This window comes from Sinocyclocheilus rhinocerous, unplaced genomic scaffold, assembly GCF_001515625.1.
Source record: "Sinocyclocheilus rhinocerous isolate Xijiao unplaced genomic scaffold, SAMN03320098_v1.1 scaffold2164, whole genome shotgun sequence".
Taxonomy (NCBI): domain Eukaryota; kingdom Metazoa; phylum Chordata; class Actinopteri; order Cypriniformes; family Cyprinidae; genus Sinocyclocheilus; species Sinocyclocheilus rhinocerous.
In genome coordinates this window covers 65,309-86,011 of record NW_015652161.1, presented here as the reverse complement: position 1 = coordinate 86,011, position 20,703 = coordinate 65,309, and the positions used below count along the sequence as shown (strand labels likewise).

General features: G+C 37.3%; 3 protein-coding genes across 3 annotated transcripts in view; 2 read left to right on the top strand and 1 right to left on the bottom strand.

Annotated features, from left to right (window-relative positions):
• The window catches only part of ankrd13c (ankyrin repeat domain 13C), a 20,851-nt gene extending 16,248 nt beyond the window's left edge, over positions 1–4,603 (top strand). The window contains exons 9-11 of the mRNA XM_016519521.1: positions 613–711; positions 785–885; positions 3,329–4,603. Coding sequence (XP_016375007.1) covers positions 613–711; positions 785–885; positions 3,329–3,459 — 331 coding nt within the window. The 3' untranslated portion in view covers positions 3,460–4,603. The remainder of the gene's footprint in view (positions 1–612; positions 712–784; positions 886–3,328) is intronic.
• A 1,312-nt stretch (positions 4,604–5,915) lies between these two features.
• srsf11 (serine and arginine rich splicing factor 11) lies at positions 5,916–19,402 on the bottom strand. The gene is made up of 12 exons (XM_016519524.1): positions 19,105–19,402; positions 16,909–17,042; positions 14,551–14,660; positions 12,734–12,820; positions 12,594–12,643; positions 12,189–12,322; positions 12,027–12,108; positions 11,424–11,537; positions 11,227–11,316; positions 10,003–10,095; positions 8,577–8,766; positions 5,916–6,690 (listed from the first exon to the last, which is right to left on the bottom strand). The coding sequence occupies exons 1-12, from the start codon at positions 19,224–19,226 to the stop codon at positions 6,496–6,498; spliced, it is 1,401 nt and encodes a 466-aa protein (XP_016375010.1). The 5' UTR covers positions 19,227–19,402; the 3' UTR covers positions 5,916–6,495.
• A 1,113-nt stretch (positions 19,403–20,515) lies between these two features.
• LOC107713874 (trafficking protein particle complex subunit 10-like) overlaps positions 20,516–20,703 on the top strand; it is a 39,819-nt gene continuing 39,631 nt past the window's right edge. The window contains exon 1 of the mRNA XM_016519520.1: positions 20,516–20,576. Coding sequence (XP_016375006.1) covers positions 20,516–20,576 — 61 coding nt within the window. The remainder of the gene's footprint in view (positions 20,577–20,703) is intronic.

Genomic DNA, 20,703 nt, shown 5'->3' with positions numbered 1-20,703 from the left:
AAAAAAATATGAAGCAGCAACAGTTTCCAGCTCTGATAATAAATCAGCATATTAGAATGATTTCTGAAGATCATGTGACACTGAAGACTGGAGTAATGATGCTGAAAATACAGCTGCACATCACAGAAATACATTACAGTTTAATGTACATTAAAATAGAAAAATGTTATTTTACATCATAATAATATTTCACAATAGTACATTTTGTCCTGTATTTTTGATCAAATAAACGCAGCCTTGATGAGCAGAAGTAAAAAACATTAAAATCGTTCTGATCCCAAACTTTTGACCGGTAGTGTATATAACGTATAATTATATTCAACTATATAATAGCTATAGTATATATATAGTATATAGTCTATTTTCCTATTTTTAAACAGGCGATCAAATAATAAATAGGATTACATATCATGAAATAACATAATAATACATATTTTTAAAATACATTTTACATCCACTGTGAATAGATCGCCATCCGAATCCACCAGTTTTATCACTGAGGTGATATGTAAATGTATTTTTACAGACGTCCAAATGAGAAACAGTTGCCGTCTGAACAGGGCTGTACGCAAACACGAGCCAAACGCACTGCTCATGTCTGCTCTCTTCTAGGGCTCCTCATCTGGGCCGAGAGCTCGTGTGCAAAGAGAGCAAGAAGAACTTCAAAGCAACCGTAGCCATGAGTCAGGACTTCCCTCTGAGCATCGAGTCGTAAGTGTCCCGCTCTGCAGACTCCTGGCGACGTCCATGCGCTGGTTCTTACTGATCACGACTTGTTTTACAGGCTGTTAAATGTCTTGGAGGTCATCGCACCCTTCAAGCACTTTAATAAACTCAGAGAATTTGTTCAGATGAAGCTTCCGCCTGGATTTCCTGTCAAACTAGGTAAACAGATACATGTAGCATAAACTCTGACTCTTGCACACTCTATTCTAATTCTGTCTTATCTATTTGTTCTCTTTTTTTTATTAAACACTTGACCCTCTATCAGTTGCACTCTCTATTCGTTTTCTAACTGCTTGTTTTTCTTTAAAGGGGTCATCGGATGCCCATTTTTCATAAGTTGATATGGTTCTTTAAGGTCTTAATGAAAAGTCTAAAAGGCGACGATGAGTTTCCACACATTCAGAATGGTTGCATTTTTCATTTGTATTTTGGTGCGTTTAGTGATTCTGAATGGAGCCATATAGTAGTTTATATGCAGTCCTTTGGCATCTCCCTGTGGTCTTGTTTGGTATTGCAAGTTGACTTGGTGCTTATTTGTTAAAATTACTGTGTAATTGAGCTTTACGTACTTGTATAGAATATCTGCAGTGACATTTTTGCAAAGTATGTTTGCAAAAAAGAACACGGAATGTTTGAATCTATCTTGAATGTTTTGTTTAAAAGTAATTACATGTAATTGAAAAGTAATAATACTAGAATACAAATGTTTTTTAGTGAATAGAAAAGGCTCTTGGAGTAAAAAAGGTTGGAAAGCACTGCTTTAGGTAAATGCAGGACCAGTTCTACGGGGGTACTAAGAATTGAACATTATTATTATTTTTTTTTTTTATTAATAATTAAATTAATGCAATATAAAGTTACATCCAACAGCAGTGTCAATCAACAATCGTGGGAGGAGCCTGGGTCTGTGTGACGTCACTCTGCCAACAATCTGAGAACGGCTTGATCTGAGAAAGGGGATATGATTTATCGGGATTTAAAAAAAACTGGGTGGATTTTTAACATTATAGGTTGGTTGTGTACACACACTGCCAACACATTCATATTCAAACAACATGTAAAAGTGAGTTTTGCATCCGATGACCCCTTAAAGAAAAAGAAAAAAACTCTAACACTAGCTTTCTATATTCTTTTTCTATTCTATGTACTCGTTTTCTTTGTATGTGTGTGTGTATATATAGAAATATATATGTATATTTGTATGTATATATATATATATATGTGTGTGTGTGTGTGTAAACTAACTTAAACTTAAACACTGTAAACAATATATTGTAAACTAATAAACGGTAAACAATACACCGTAAACTAATAAACTGCAAAATACACTGTAAACAAGACATTGTAAACTAATAAATGGTAAACAATACACCGTAAACTAATAAACTGTAAAATACACTGTAAACAATATATTGTAAACTAATAAACGGTAAACAATACATTGTTTAATTGAAACTAATCAACAATACACTGTAAACAATACATTGTAAACTAATAAACTGTAAAATACAATGTAAACTATAAATTGAAACTAATAAACTGTAAAATACACCGTAAACGAATAAACTGTAAAATACACTGTAAACTACAAATTGAAACTAATAAACTGTAAAATACACCATAAACTAATAAACTGTAAAATACACTGTAAACAATACATTGTAAACTAATAAACTGTAAAATACACTGTATACATTATAAATAAATAAACTGTAAACAATACACTGTAAACTAATAAACGGCAAAATACACTGTAAACAAGACATTGTAAACTAATAAATGGTAAACAATACACCGTAAACTAATAAACTGTAAAATAAACTGTAAACTACAAATTGAAACTAATAAACTGTAAAATACACCATAAACTAATAAACTGTAAAATACACTGTAAACAATACATTGTAAACTAATAAACTGTAAAATACAATGTAAACTATAAATGGAAACTAATAAACTGTAAAATACACCGTAAACTAACAAACTGTAAAATACACTGTATACATTATAAATAAATAAACGGTAAACAATACACCGTAAACTAATAAACTGTAAAATACACTGTAAACAATACATTGTAAACTAATAAACGGTAAACAATACATTGTAAACTAATAAACTGTAAAATACACTGTAAACAATACATTGTAAACTAATAAACTGTAAAATACACTGTTAACAATACATTGTAAACTAATAAACTGTAAAATACACTGTTAACAATACATTGTAAACTAATAAATGGTAAACAATACATTGTAAACTAATAAACTGTAAAATACACTGTAAACAATACACTGTTGTAACTAATGTAATTTTTAAAAAAAACAAAGATTAATGTAAATCTCCAATATCTGCCACTTGATCATTGTGATGCAAAAATAACCAGAATGGCAGTTTGTATTGTTTTATTATAGTTGATGTTGCCTGAAGTGCTTGTTTGGTTCTTTAGGATTTTGTAAAATAATATGAAGATGATTTAATGCAGTGATGATGCATTTGACCAAAAAGATGAATGTGGATTCATTTGGATTCATTCCATAGTAATGTGAACGCAGCATCATCTGCTGTATGTTCTGATGATGATGTGCTTCTCTTCCAGACATCCCCGTTTTCCCCACCATCACTGCCACCGTGACCTTTCAGGAGTTCCGCTACGACGAGTTCGACGACTCCATTTTTACGATTCCCAACGACTACAAGGAGGATCCCAGCCGCTTCCCAGACCTCTGAGCCGCTCCCCATCCCGCTTCACCCCGTCTCCATCTCCTCCGGTCAAACTTCTGAGTCCAGACCAGTGCAGATGGACACGTGTAGGAAATACCTGACGTCATACGAACACACAAAGGGATCGTGCTGAAGCGAGTGTGAATCCGAAGCGGAGCGCAGCTGCACTACATGATGAAGCGGTACGTTAGAAACACGGAGCGTCGCTTCACATCACCTCTGTAACTGGCAGGAAATACGGCATTAATAAATTATTACACAAGCCGAGTTTTCATTTAAATCTTTGTACAACTGTTACAAACTTGTATACTTCACTTAAAGGAAACGTGTACATTTAGGAAAAAAGCGGAAGTCATCTATATATGATTTGAATTGTATGAAACCCGTCACAGAATACAATGTCTATGTCATTTCTACAAACTTTGTGTAAATACCACTTCCTTCTCCAGTTCGTTTGCTTGTTGCATTATGGGAAATGGGCTTGTTCACTCTGCCCTTCACTGTATGTTTGTTCGGATCATTTGCTTTCTCACGTCCTAGTGGAGGATCGGACTGGACCGGATGTAAATGTAGCAGAAACGCACGGGACTTTCACTTTACTTTCACCTTGATAGATGGATGTAAATACATTCAAATTTAAATATGTTTTCCAATGTAGTATAATCGACTGATGTATAACTGATTGATGTATAACTGACGACTATGTTTATTGAGATATTAGTGTAAAATGTTTCGGAGACGTTCGAGATAAGTGTTTTATGTGTGTGTTTGCTGTGTGCCGAGGGAAAAGGAGCTCGCGTCACGTTTGCACCAGCAATATCCCGTTGGAAAGTTTCCTCTCTTATGTCTCGTGTGTTTCAGTTGTCCTTATCCAAATAGAAACGTGCTGCGACGCTTCCACGACCCACTACTGGCTAGTGTGGAAACTCACGTGTTTTGCCGTTTTCCTTTTTTATTTTTGTTATGTTACCAGCTTCTTTTTTTCCCTGTGTTTCATGTCATTGTTTTTAGAGTTGCTTTATGCCTTCAGTAATTCTTCAGATTTTCTCCCAAATGCATTGAACTCTCGGATGTACAGCAGGAACCTCGTATGAACCTGCTGCACTTTTACACGACAAATTGCAATTAATAAAATGTCCAGTCTGTCCAATGTTATCAGTCTTTTGTGAGGATGTGTTTTGGTCAAACTGTCTTAATTAGCAAGATATTGATGCCTTGCATAACATTCTTAAGGATTCAAACTCATGAGGGTGCTTAATGGGTTAAAAATAATACAGAAAAATATACTTAACCTAAAGTAGGGGTACTGTGTAAAAGTTCAAATGTACTGGGGTGAAATTTAAGTATCCTCATATAATTGCTCTTAAGTATTTAAAAATAAAACTTTTAGAAATTAATGAAGTAACTTTGATGCAGTTTGTAAAACATTTTGTTTAAAAAAAATTTCTCAATGTCCTGACAAGTTCTAGAAAGCCAATATCAGAAAAGCTGTTACCAGCAACTAGTAGTACTAAAATAATGCGCTTGCTTGAGAACTATTCGTATTTCGCGGCTTTCTGGAATACTTGATTCTGATTGGTCAGCCGCGGGAAAAATATGTTCAAATATTCACGTCGTCAATAGCAACGCTGTATGTCAAACCGCTGACCACGCCTCACACAACCGTCGTCTCGAGAGGACTGAGTATTAATATTATTTTTTGTTGCAGTATTTTGCAGTGCTGATTGTTTTGTATATTGTAATGGACTACTTTTGTCTCACCGGCAGCTTTAAGGTAAGATACAGGTAAAAGTATAACAATTTAAACCTAAATCGATATTTCATATTTTTAGGCCTTGTACACTCCGAGTAATTATCTCAAAATAGGCAAGGCAAGCATATAGCACATTTAAATAATCTTTAAAAAATAATCACAACAATAAAACAAGGAATGTATTTTTTAAATGATTTAAAATGAATTAAAACAGTTAAGAATATAAAAAAACCACCTTCTTAAAAGATCTAGAGCATTTAAAGCTAAAAAAAAAAAAAACTCCAATAAACAACACGTTGGTGTGGACGCTAACATTATCGTTGATGGTATGAACAGACCTTTAATTTTGTGCTGATATTACTTAATTATAATAACCTGCGAACAGCCTCGCCTCAGAATTTCGCGCCATTACTGAAAGCGCGCGCAAAAACTTGACATATTCAAGAATATTTGCATTCGATTACAACCAAAACGTCATTAAATTATCAAAATATATTTGTTGCGCTTTACAAATTGAAAACATAAGATCTGCTCACCATTCTATGCTGTATTATTAATTTCCCGTTCTCTCCAACAACAAAAATTAACGGATGCTAACATTGTCTTCTGGCGTGCAACACTTGTTAAAATCTCAGAAAATATAATTAAGTGTTTCACATCCCTCTAACAGCCCTAGCAATGTGGTTTTGAAGGAACAAGAGGACAAGAATTTTATATGAAGTTTTATTTTCAGTTGTAACATTGCAAACAGTACAGATAAGTCATTTCTTAGCAAACTACGGTCTATGGCGGCGTGTGTTCACACTACGGAAAAACACATTGCGGTAGATACAGCTGGACTGTCGAATGACCTGCGAGAAAAAGTAATCCAGTTTACTAGAGTTCCACAAACATTCTGCGAGTTTAAAAAGACAAACTAACTCAGGCTAACTGTAAAAAAACAAATGCAATTGTATTAAAAGGAGAAAAAAACCACTGCTTGACAATGTTATCCAAGCACTTTTAATTAGGGGTAATTCGTTTAAATAGAAACTGCAAACAGACATAGCGAATGGGTGTATTTTTTAACGGTCTACACTAAATATACAGTATAACATCGTTCCACATCAGCCATGAGAGAAGAAACCGCTCTAAAACCCAGATGAGCGTGTACCAGTAAATACAGCAGATTCTGAGGATGCAGAATTTTAAAAAACGAGGAATGAAGGAGTTCAGAGAGGAAGCTTTCAGACTGATCTCCGTCTGAACTCTGTTAATCAATACACTCAAACACTGATCCGTGGGCTGCTTCAGTCGCTCATGTCCATGTCTTCGTCTCGCTGGTCTTCGCTGTGTCCGTCCGACTCTCCGCGGGCCGCGTCATCTGCGCTGTCTGCTAGTGGCTCTTTAGCCTGCGGCGACGAGGCGGCGTCTGAGTTCCTCTCGCGCTCTTCCTCGTGCTCGCTGTCGTAGCCCTGCTCCTCCTCATCGTAGTCCCTGGTCACCTGCGGAACAGAGACAGAACTCAGAAGCCGGGCTAGAATGCAGATCTTGGACATTTTGTTTTTTTGAGTACAGAGATGTCAACAGGGAAGCGGGAAAAACGGTGAGAACTGGGGGCATATGCTGCACATGGTCTGATCAAATCCGATGGCTCAGAGAGGCCTCCATTGACAGCAACGCCACCCAAACTCTCAAGATCCGTAAAGGTACTAAAGACGTCGTTAAAACAGTCGACGTGACTACAGTGTTCTACAATCATTTTATGAAGCGACGAGAATACTTTTTGTGCACAAAAAACAAAAAAATAACAACTTTATTCAACAACCTCTTCTCTTCGGTGTCATTCTCATACGTTGTTTACATCTAGCGCTTCCAGGTTCTACGTCAGAACGCCGGCTCATTATTGGACGGCTCCTGCATCAGCATCACACGCATGCGTCGCGCTGCTCACATGTGCAGCTTTGGCTAATAATGAGCCGGCGTTCGGACGTAGAGTCACGTAGTCACATCGGCTGTTTTAACGACGTCTTTAGTACCTTTACGGATCTTGAGAGTTTGGGTGGCGTTGCTGTCAATGGAGGCCTCTCTGAGCCATCGGCTTTGATCAGAAATATCTTCATTTGTGTTCTGAAGATGAACGAAGGTCTTACGGGTGTGGAACGACATGAGGGTGAGTAATTAATGACAATTTTCATTTTTGGGGTGAACTATCCCTTTAAAACAATGTTAGCTGATTAGACGGCAATGCTGAGCTGAAATGCTAAATGTTTGCCCTCTCTCTCTTCTTCAGCGTTCACACATCTCTGACCTCAAATACATCAAATATTACCCTTTTAGACACAGCTTTAAGAGTAAAGAGTAAAGAAAATGCTATGCAAAACTTACTAGTTGCCAAGTGGTTATCAGTCTTACTTTTCCAATACAAATAACACCAGTCTACCTTTTCATAACTGAATATTAAAAAAAGTCTCATAGGTGACCTATTTTGATCTCAAAAAAGTGAGGAGAGGAGCTTGCATCTGGCAAAATGAGTCGCAATGAGCACATTTTCAAAAATTAGTTATTTTTATGTTCACATTCTCCATTAAACACCTTCAGAATGATATCTGACTCGTTGGAATCAGACACACACACACAAAAAAAAGATAGAGTCAGCAGACCTGATTTAGAGAAAAATCACACTTAGTTCAGGATAGTTCTGCCTTTTTTACAGAAATGTGGGATATTTATATTAAATTTTATTATAGGAGTAATGGAATATAATTATAGTATATTTTACCATGGTATTGAGGTGTGCTAGATGTGATGTTTTAACTGTTTATCATGATTTAAATGTATGCTACTATGGAAGACCAATGATTAATAAAAAAATTATATAAAATTTGAAAAAAATGAGATTGCTACAATACTCACAGCTGTTACTGATTTTGATAATGAACATAAATCTACATTTGCATCCTAACTCAGGATACTATCAAATGTGTATTTCTATAATGTTATATTATTATCAACAGACAACACAGACCTGTTTCTTGATTTGAAACAATCACTCATTTGAACATACGGAAACTAAGAAATTAATTTTTCTATGAAGATATTTATTTTAAGGAAAATTATTGGTCTAGTTTCATTTGAGCAAAAATCTGGCTTTAAACTTAAAAGATTTGGTATTTATCATGATAATTATCATCGCCCAGCCCTGCGCAAAACCGAAAAAGAAGAAAAACTAAACGCTCTGATTGGTCAAACTCTTCATCTTCTGCGGTTTGTGGAGTTTAGAGTGACGAATCGTACCAGCGTACTTTGAGGTCAAATGCATACAGGTTGGCAGGTCTGTAGGATGTAAAGCGCAGTTGTTGACTGGTTAGTGAACGCAAGACAGTGGTACCTTCACATCTCCCTTCTCACTGTCGGACTTCCTGTCTCTGTCTCGGTCTCGGTCTCTGTCCTTGTCCTTGTCCTTGCTCTTCTTGCTGGAGGAACGTTCGCTTTTGTCCCGATTTCGGTCCCAATCATCCTTCCTGTCTCGGTCACGGTCTCTCTCGCGGTCTTTATCCTTCTTTTTCTCTTTCTTGTGTCTGAGAGAGAGAGTTTTCAGGTTAAAGCAGGTCTGAGGAAGGAGGTGTGATCGTGAGTGTATGTGAGTGAGTGAGTGTGTGCATGCGCGTGCGTGTGTGCGAGTGAGTGTGTGTGAGTGAGTGTGTGTGAGTGAGTGTGTGTGAGTGTATGTGTGAGAGTGTGTGTGTATGTGAGTGAGTGAGTGTGTGTGAGTGTATGTGAGTGAGTGAGTACGTGTGTGCGTGCGAGTGCGTGGAAGTGAGTGCGTGTGTGTGGAAGTGAGTGCGTGTGTGTGGAAGTGAGTGCGTGTGTGTGAGTGTGAGTGAGTGCGTGCGTGTGAGTGTGAGTGAGTGAGTGTGTGTGTGTGTGTGTGTGTGAGTGCGTGTGTGTGTGTGTGAGTGAGTGCGTGTGAGTGAGTGAGTGAGTGCGTGCGGAAGTGAGTGCGTGTACGTGTGAGTGAGTGTGTGTGCGTGCGAGTGAGTATGTGTGAGAGTGTGTGTGCGTGCGTGCGAGTGTGTGCGTGTGTGTGTGCGTGAGAGTGAGTGAGTGTGTACGGTGAGTGAGTGAGTGAGAGTGTGTGTGTGAGTGAGTGAGTGTGTGCGCGAGTGCGTGTGAGTGAGTGCGTGAGAGTGAGTGAGTGTGTATGTGAGTGTGTACATGTGAGTGTGCGAGTGAGTGAGTGTGTGAGTGAGTGTGTGTGAGTGCGAGTGTGAATGTGAGTGTGAATGTGTGTGCGTGTTGAGTGTGTGGGAGTGTCAAGTCAAGTCAAGTCACCTTTATTTATATAGCGCTTTTAACAATACAGATTGTGTCAAAGCAACTGAACAGCATTAATTAGGAAAATAGTGTGTCAATAATGCAAAATGACAATAGTAAACACTAATTTTCCAGTTAAAGACAGTTCATCATTGAATTCAGTGATGTCTTCATTCAGCTCAGTTCATAGTATCTGTGCAATCAAGGCGACGATATCGCTGGAAATGAAGTGTCCCCAACTAAGCAAGCCAGAGGCGACAGCGACTAAGTGTGTGAGTGAGTGAGTGAGTGTGTGTGAGTGAGTGTGTGAGTGAGTGTGTGTGTGAATGTGAGTGTGAATGTGTGTGCGTGTGTACGTGAATGTGTGAGTGAGTGAGTGTGTGTGAGTGAGTGAGTGAGTGAGTGTGTGAGTGAGTGAGTGAGTGAGTGAGTGAGTGATGTGTGTGTGTGTGTGTGTGTGAGAATGTGAGTGTGTGTGTGTGTGTGTGAGAGAGTGTTACCTGCGAGGAGACGGCGAGCGGGACAGTTTCCTCTTGGGAGATCGAGACTTCTTCGGTGATCGAGACGCGCTGCGACTTCTCCGGTGTCGTTTGCTGGAGGAAGACACATTCACTGTCAACATGAGCTCTGATCTAAACCACGGTGATGTAACTCCACATTTTACTTTAAAAGTGCATGTGTGAAAAAACCAAGGTTAGAATGACAAACTTTAAGGCAAAAACCAGTCATAAAAATGGAATTATAGACAACCGTTTGGCATTTTCAGGTGAATAAATCAAAAGTAGGGCTTTAAAATTAACTAGTTTGCAATATGTGCTAGTATCTGAATATTAAACCACAAAAGGACTGTTAATGACATAGAGCCTGAAAATGAAAAAGGTCAAAAACCTTGAAACTGTCAAATATATTACTCTTGTACAATAGCATATAGTTCTCAAAGTAGTAATAAACAGAAAACATTATTTTAAGGAATATCACGATTTTTCTTCCATGTTTTAATTTTAAAATTGGACAAAAAATATATATATATAAAATCCAAAAATTAAAAAGACAACACAGAATTTCTGAAAAACAAAATATATCATAGGGTAAATTAAATTTTTTTTTAGTTATTAAATTTAATTACAATTTTTAATTTCCATTAAAATTCAATCAAAATTTTTTTTAACTGAAATCATAGACTTCGGGAACATATAAAACACATTTCATAGGGCACTAAAACAATTATATTAACCTTCTAATAAATTGTATATTTATTTATTTATATATTTATTTATTATTTCACACCATATCAGTGCTATATTTATGGCAAACTCAAAAGTAAAATTTTTAAATGGTATTAGCAATAATTCAAAGAATTAACAATGTAATGTAATTAACAAAAATTACAGACAAGCTTTGGTGTTTGATTAAAAACTTCAATATTTTCCCAGGAGGAACTTCAAAAATGTCCATTAATGTTTCTGTGTAAAAACGCTTCCTAGCATCATTTAAAACAGGACACTGATAAAATGTTTTACTGTCAAGGAAGACTTGAACCTTATACACATAAGTGACCACATCTAGAGTCTTGTCAATAAATGATTACATTTTGTACATTGATTTCAATTACTTAGAAGTGTGTTCTCATGACTAAAATTGTATGTAACCATCAAAACGGAATTTTAAAAAAAAAACAATGTGGGAGGGAAAAACAAGCTGATTTGATGGGGCTCGACACTCACCGGCTGGAACTGCGGGAGCGTCTGGCGCTGCTGTAGCTCTTGGGAGGAGTTTTTGAACGTTTTCTGTTCTTGTCTTCCTTCCTCCGGTCTCTACATCGGAAACAAATGCAAAGATGCAATGAACCACCGCCGCTCCACAACTAAGCCTGAGAAACCCGGAGCATATTTGAGACGCTTGAGACTCTTTGAGCTCTCACCTGGACCTGGAGCGTCTGCTGCGGTCCCTGGAATGAGACCTCCTCCTCCTGGGGCTCTTGGACCTCCTCCTGCTCCTGGAGCGAGATCTCCGTCTGGAATGACTCTTGGAACGCCTGCGCTCACAGCAAACTCACATCAGACTAGTGCTAATCTCGTTAACGAAAACTGTGACGAAAAAGGTTTGTTGATGACTAAAACGAGACGACAATAAGGTCAATAAATGATAACTGCGACTACATCAACATGCAATTACCTTGACGATAAAAGACGAGGCTAAAATGTATGCAAAAAATAAAAACTTTACAAAAAACCTCTTTATTTTCATCATAAAAGACAGAGTGTTATTGCGGACTACAATATACAGATACAAACATTGAAACCCAATCAGAATCCATCCGAGAATTCAAAGCGGCAGACGAGCGTGCGCTTTGAATAAACAGACGATATAGTGCGCTGGTGTGGACGCTGATATCTTTATAGTTATCGTTCTTGGTGTGAACGGAGCTTAAGACTAAAACTGAAAATAGCTGACAAAATGAACACTGCATGAGAGCATGACTGTACATGGACTTCAGCTGGATGATTGAGACGTCTCCACAAACCTGTGTCTGGAGCGGGACCCGGATCTCCTGCGTCTGGATCTGGACCTGGATCTGGAGCGCTTGCGTTTATCATCCTTCTTACCTGAAGAAGCAAACTCTTTAGCACACCGTCCTGTCACTCACACAAGCGGATATCTTTGATCTAGCACGCCAGTCACTCACTTCCGGGCTCGATGGCTGCGGAGATCAGAGACTGGGCCTCTCTCACTCTCTTCATGGCTTCTTCGATCTCTTTATTCGAGCCGTCTGCCTTCAGTCCAGGGGTCAGACTCAGCCCCGCGGCGAGATGGTTCAGCCTGGAGTCACAGCGGATTAATGAAGAGAAGCTCAGTTAGAGGAGGAAGGCTCTATGGTTTGTGCAATGAGGAAGACCAGATCGCAATCACAGAATTCTCATTAATTACACATGCTTTTTAATTACTAAAACTGTAATAAATACAATGGAATCCAGAAGAGTCAAAAAGGGAGAGGAGAGAGAGAGAGAAAAAAAAAGGGAATTTGGGAAAAGTAAAGCAGATTTCACAGAGCCCCTGATGAGTAGATGTTTGATAATATTGATGGACTTACTTGGGGTCTATGGATGCCATAAGCTTCATAAGCTGCTCAGCTGACAAAGACTAAGAAGAAAACATCAACGATTAGTAAAGAGTTTAGCAGATCCGGTGTACAAACAGGGCCATTGATGATGGAGCCGAAAGGCGTCAAACCTGAGTGTTTATATTGGGTGCCGCCATGGCCAGAGCTGCCATGGGGTCCAAGTTCGGCCCTCCTAGACCTAGAGGAACGCCACCGATCTGAGGACAGACAAAACATCAGCATCATTACAGCAGCTATGTTTCCATACACCTATTGTTTGCGCATTTTGGAATATCGCATTAAAGAAAAAGCTGGATGGAGACGCCAAGATGTGCATAAAAAACGTATACGCTCATTTGAGTAGGATAAACTTTATACAATAAGAAAAAACACGCATAAACTACGATGGAAACACATTTACTGAATAATGCGCTTTTTCATGTGCAAGGAAAAATTATGAGACTGGGATAACTTTGACCAGCGGACCGATCTCGTTCACAGCATCTGAAACGTTATGGTCATTCTAAAATGCCTGAGCAAAGTCTGCCGTCAAAGTATTTCTGTATAATTGTCTTACACGACTGCGCTCACAAATAACGTGTAAAGTATAAAGTAATTTATCATACATCAACAATTTGTATCCTATTTCGGCACTTTTGATACTATTTCAGTACTTTTGCTGCTATTTCAATACTTTTAATACTGTTTAGATACATTAGATACTATTTCTTTACTTTTGGTACTATTTCAGTATTTTTTATCCTATTTCAGTACTTTTGATACTAATTCAGTACTTTTGATAATATTTCAGTACTTTTGCTGCTATTTCAATACTTTTGATACTGTTTAGATACATTGGATACCATTTCTTTACTTTTGGTACTATTTCAGTATTTTGATGCTATTTCAATAATTTATCCTATTTCAGTACTTTTGATACTAATTCAGTACTTTTGATATTTCAGTACTTTTGATAATATTTCAGTACTTTTGCTGCTATTTCAATACTTTTGATACCGTTTAGATACATTGGATACCATTTCTTTACTTTTGGTACCATTTCAGTATTTTGATGCTATTTCAATATTTTTTATCCTATTTCAGTACTTTTGCTGCTATTTCAATACTTTTGATACTGTTTAGATACATTGGATACCATTTCTTTACTTTTGGTACTATTTCAGTATTTTGATGCTATTTCAATAATTTTTATCCTATTTCAGTACTTTTGATAAAGTACTTTTGATAATATTTCAGTACTTTTGCTGCCATTTCAATACTTTTGATACTGTTTAGATATATTGGATACTATTTCTTTACTTTTGGTACTATTTCAGTATTTTGATACCATTTCAGTACTTTTGATAATATTTCAGTACTTTTGATACCATTTCAGTACTTTTAATACTATTTCAGTATTTTGATACTTTAATAATAATTTTTTTAGTACTTTTGGTAATATATCAGTATTTTGATAATATTTCAGAACTTTTAATACTATTTCAGTATTTTGATACTTTAATAATAATTTTTTTAGTACTTTTGGTAATATATCAGTATTTTGATATTTCAGTACTTTTAATACTATTTCAGTATTTTGATACGATTTCAATAATTTTTTAGTACTTTTGGTAATATATCAGTATTTTGATAATATTTCAGAACTTTTAATACCATTTCAGTATTTTGATACTATTTCAATCATTTTTATCCTATTTCAGAACTTTTGATACTATTTTAATACTTTTAATACTATTTAAATACATTTGATACTATTTTGATGTGACGATTTTGTTCTCTTTGACTCGTTGGATGGAAACGGTGCTTTATTCGCGAATGTTTCATGCGATATTCCAGTTTTGCACAGAAGTTTAATTCGAATCTTTGTATGGAAACATAGCTAGTGCGGAGTGGCCGATGGTCTCGGGTTACACCGATTGACACTCACAGATGGGATGGGGTTGGGCGTCGGGAGGAGCCCGCCTCCTGGCAACAATCCTGCGACGGCATTGGCTGGAGCCAGCAGCGACAGAGCCTTGGATTCGTCAGGAATCACTCCTGCAGGACGGAAACGGCACAATCAAACCGTGCCACGCTTCTCGCGCCACACATAGACAGACCCACAAAGTCAAACTTTCTTTTTACATTTTCACTGACATCAGTACTCGCTTTGTCAGAGGAAGCTAACACATGAGGTCCCTTAACAAAAGCATGAAGTGCACAATACTACAAGAAAAGGAAATTACACTAGACACACTGCCAAGATGTTATCACCTGAACTTGATTTTTTAAGTCATGAACCAAATGTAAGCAAGCACAGCCGGATCTCCACTGGGATGTGCTCTCAAGTTTCATAAGTTGTATAATGAACAAGCGATTCAGGTCAGCTGCTTCGCTATAAAGCACACAGAGACATCAAGATAGACAAAACAGAGTTTATGATTCGGGTGTCAGCATCAAATGACAGTTCATCAATCCACTGATGGCATGACTTACCATTACTAATGCAAATAACATTGGCTTACGGGGCTTTGAGAGCTAAAGCTGCCGTTACCTGGTCTAAAACAGAATCCTATGGCATAAACTTCCAGCAAAAGCCCATTTTAAACTCTAGACTGTGTCAAATGCTGAAGAGGAAAATAACTAGAGTTAAATGACAATGAGCGTTTGGTGAGTGCATGGATTCCTTTGGGTGAGTGCCTCTGAAATTAATATTTCACTCCAAACGACACAATCATCACTGACACACACACACACACACACACACACACACACACACACACACACACACGAGAGAGAGAGCTAGAGAGAGAGAGATAATAAAAGAGAGAGAGAAACAGGACAAGCTGCAGAAGACAAAACTGTTGGGTGGCATTTTCTGCTGGGCCTGGTTTACAGGACTTGCAGAACCAGGGAAAAGAACTGGAAAACACAACAACAAAAAACAGAAACGACCGTTAAAAAGCTTCTCAGGCCTTTTTCAGTCATGTGGAGAGGAACAAAAGAACATTCTAGACCTGATTCTTACTCAAAAGCAGAAAATATTAAAGGGAGGTTGGAGAAATATTATAGGGCCCTATGAAATCCATTTTATTTTCCCCCAGATTCAGTTTTAATTTTTCTAGATTCCATTTTTAATGATTAAATTAGATTTTATTAATCAAAAAGCATTTGTAAATAATTATGAAACTTATAAACGTTTACCTTAATGTTTTGAGACCAATGAAATGTCTTGTTTTTTCTTACCTTACGTTTTATTATGACCATATTCTGTGTTTTAGCATGTCTAATTATTTGAATGCATAAAAACAACTTAACATTTTTAAAACAGACTTATGTTTTTTTTTTTTTTTTATTGTGTTGTGTATTTACATTTTTCTGATTATCAAATGAAGGCATAAAACATTAATTTATTTTTAAATAATGAAAATTTAGCTATTTTTTGGCAAACAAAAGGAGATTTACTATTAAATCATGGATGAATTATTGTGTGATTATTCCTTAAAAAGTGAATTTACTAGTGATAGTAGTATTACGTACATTCTACTCAACAATAGTAATATATTTCTGGCACAATGTCGTCAAGAACTTTTATTTTGACGGGTTGCCATTAATACCTTTAAATTTGATGTGAGGCTAGTTTTACTCAAAGAAACGGTAAAATGCTCATGAAGTGACTCTCAGAGCAGTTCTGGAGATGCTCATGTATTTATGTCTTCATTTAGAGAGACGACAGACTCTGAAATCACCGCGAGCTTCAATCTTTATGACCAGATTCTGTCCGCGTTTTCCGCATCGTGGAAATCATAGGGCCCTAACATCACAATCGCACAGGAAAGCCCTATCATTACGCGCTGTGCTAAACACTCATGCATAATGCGCTATCTTACCGTACTTTATTAGCATGCAATGCAGAAACATTCTTTCAGCCTAAACATTAGTGCTGTGCAATGAATAGAGCGATCGATCTTTGTCTGTGAGCTCAGATGGAGACACAAGAGAGAGGATAATAGTTTACAGCAGGGAAACACGTGGGCCGGTCTCGATTATTTGTCTACAGGGTCACTCTCAGACATCTGCCGGCTCTGCAATTGCCTTGTTCACTATAAAAATCACACACACAAATGACAAAGAGAAAAGTTTAACAAAAAAAAAAGAAAAATGGAACTAAACTGGAAAGGCAATGAGTTAAACATCAGCTCCTGCCACTGACATATACACCTGTGGGATTCACTGCGCTAATGCCGTCGTCTACACACCGCGAAGGGATCGATCGCGTGATGAACGTGAAAAGAGCGGCACAAACCTTCGGCGAAGGGGACGACGATCAGGGCTCGGTCCACGAACACCGTGTTGGTCAGATGCTGGGAAACTCCGACTGACTCCGGCTCGTGGAACTTTACAAAACATACACGTGAAGTCACAGGCAAGGGAGAATCACTGAAAGAAAATATAGATGCTTTTGCGAGATGTACACACAACGTTCAACAACACCTCCTACAGTCACGCGTCGAGCACAAACACCCAAGATCCGGCTCGGGTTTAGATCCGCCAGCGGCCTACCTTCGCTGCAGATACGATGACGCCGGATGTTTTTCGATGGGTGAAAAACAACAAAAGCACAGAACAGAAGTTAGCTAGTGGAGAAGCCTACATTCTGCCTGATGATGGAGCAGATAAATCAGGCATGCATTTGTGTTCCTGAGCCTAAAACAGGGTTTCTGCAGGACTCGCGAAGCTGCAACGCGTTCAAAACAAAAACGGAAAACTTTTGATGCGTTCAGGGCTGCAAAACGATTAATCGCATTCAAAATACAAGCTTATGTTTACATACTCTGTGTGTGTACTGTGTATAAATACACACATATACATGAATATATTAAGGAAAATATGTTAGATTTATATAAGTACAAATATATCCACATACAAACACTTTTTTTTTTTATATATATACATGCGTGTGTTTATATATACATAATAAATATACACAGCACGCACATATAGTATGCAAACAAACGTTTATTTTGAATGCGATTAATTGCGATTAATCGTTTTGCAGCCCTAGATGTGTTTTGGACGTTCGTCTACACAACAAACTTTTGCTAAAAAGTTTCAAAGTATACGTTTTTGAAAACAATGCCATTATCGTCGCCGTGTAAACTACAGAAACGCAAATTTGTGAACGCGGCGACGTCATCGCATGTGTATTATACGTTCAGTCTATAGGTATGCGTGCAGCTGCGTTGTTTTTTTTATTTTATAAAGACACATCGCCACCTACTGGCCTGGTTTGAATACTACAGCATTTTTAGTAATTTGCAAGAATCTGTGTAAACGAGGATCAATTTTTCATTTTTAGTGCACTGCTGTTGTGTAAACGTACCGTAAAATGTATTACCTTTTTGAGATCAAGTGAAGAAAATTATTGGAGTGAATTGAACGGAACACAATACTTCAATATGGTCTCTATTAACAATGCTTCGAAGTTTGAAAATATAACTTAAAACCGACTTCAGGTTTTAAAAAAAATTCATTTTACAAAAATAACCGTTAGAAGTTAAATATCTCTGCTCATAAACAATAGAATGCGGAAATACATTTTACTGATCACACTGCAAAAAACTGACGCTTTTCCTCAGTATTTTTTGTCTTATTTTTAAATACTAATATCTAAAAATACAAATTTACTTGAAATATCTGCCAAAGGGCTCAGAAGAACTCAAACTAAAAGGAAAAACAACTTTTCATCCCGCCTTGGCAGATATCGGTTCATGTTTTAAACATAAATTCACTACATTTTGATCAGTTTCTCAGAAAACAAAACTTCATTTTGCGTCTCCAGTAAGTTAACTGTATCTTGATTTAAGCACGTTTAGATATTTGTACCGAAAAACAAGACAATACTGAGAAAGAGATTGTTTTTTTGCATTGCATGCAACATTTTATGCCACGACTTTATGCTCAAATTCAAGTCTTTAATTTGTGGGAGAAATAACGCTTCTTAAAACCCGCAGAGACCCTGCGCGATCAGAGCCGCGTAATTACGTGCGTCGGTTTGATGACGCACAGACGCAACAAGGCGTGACGCAAGGCTCTTTATACAATAAAGCGAAACTAGTGTAAAATAGGTGCACCAAACATCAGTTATTATGAGTGTTTTAATCGTCAGAATTCATCCCGAGGAGCTCACATGTAGCTAAGCTAATGATAAACGATCAACTAACGTTATATTACAAATAAACATACCGCTGTTTAACTGGTGCAGATGAGTTCTGGATTGTGTAGTTGATCTATTTTAGAAGATTGAGATCCTCTGTGCGAGTGTGGATGCGGTGTATTTATATTTTTACACACTAATCGGGATGAATAAACATATGTGGTATTGTTAGAAAGACGAACTGCAGTAAGTTATATGCGTGTGTACAGCGCTCTCCTTATTAAATACGCTTATTTGGATGTTTTTGTTCTTTGAGGGGCGTGTTTTGGAACAATTTATACTCACTCTGGAGGAAAGAGTCGGAGCTCGTCGATGGTTCCGATGAAGCCGAACAGGGTTCGCATCTGCTCCGCGGTGCTGCTCGGCGAAACGTTCGTCACCTGGATCACATTGGTGCTGGACGTCATTGTGGCTCCGTTTTATGGCGAACGTCGACCGAAAGACATTTAAATCCGACCGATCGCTCGGTTTTCTCTCGATTTCTCCTCAGTGAAGGCCTGCTGTCTCACGCTAATGGCGCTCGTGCTGCGTGCTGCGTGCTGCGTGAAGCGCGCGCTCATTAGAACATGGCGGCGCACGGGGCCGATTTCAAAATAAAAGCTCGACACGAAGCTACAGTTTTCAAAATACAAGTCCTTATACTCCTGACGTGTTCTAGAAATGTGCTGTTTCAAATTAAAAGTCTGCAAACGTCGAGATGAACTATCTATGCGCTTAAATGTCATGAAATGTCTAATTACAAAAAAAAAAAAACTCATTTTCTTTATGTAACGTATGTCTTTCTTATGATTATAGCGGGAAAGGTGTTTTTTCGAGATTAGTTTTAAAACGCAACTTTACGGTTATCCACACTTTACTTCTGTGACTATTAATAACATATTCTATTGTACACTGTTGCAAAATAACAATGTATACGTCTGTTTCTTTATATGATTTTATCACCAGACAATGAATAGAGAAATATAAGCGACAATATGCAACAAAGCAACTTTTAGCATACCGTATATCGGTGTTATTTTAGTACAGTTGAGATGCTACTATGGTTTTAGTAATATTTGAATCAATTAATATATGTTAAATATATATGAGTTTGTTAAATACGTGTTTATATTTTATTTTAATATAGCTTTCCTTTTAATTTTAGTTAAAGTTTTAGTAAGTGTGTGGTTTTGTCATTTTTATGTTTTTTATTATTTATACATAAAGTTCTAGTTGGAATTATTTTAGTACATCAAGTTAAAATAAATGAAAACGACAAACGCTGCCTTGATTCATTTTATTTCAGTTTACATTTATTTTATTTTAAGCTACGATTTAAAAAAAAAAATATATATATATACTGTCTTTGTGTGCAATAAATATTTCACAGTGTAAATGCATTACAAACCAGCAATAGTTTTGAGATTTATAATAATAATAATAATAATTCCTTACATTTATATAGCGCTTTTCTGGGCACTCAAAGCGTCTAAGTCACTAAAGACAGAAAACAAATATTGCTTTAAAGCTTTTTTGATGTCCTGTTTTGTACAAAGTAGCGCGTGTACATCCGGTGTGGCGGTGACGCGGGCGGAAGTCGTCACTCCGTGTCAGCAGACAGGAAATGGAGAGTGAAGGGGCCTCATCGATAGATTAGCGGCGGTGATTGTGATCGATTACTCTGTTGATGGTGGATTGGAGCTGATGAACGGAACCAATGGAGCCCCATGAGGAGAAGCCCATCATCTACACGATGGAGAACAAACCCATAGTGACCTGTGAGTGACAGACAGATGTGTGTGTATGAGCGAGCAGCAGTACTGTCAGAACACACACACACACTCACACACACACTCACACTCTCTCACACACACACACACACACACGCACACACACTCACACACA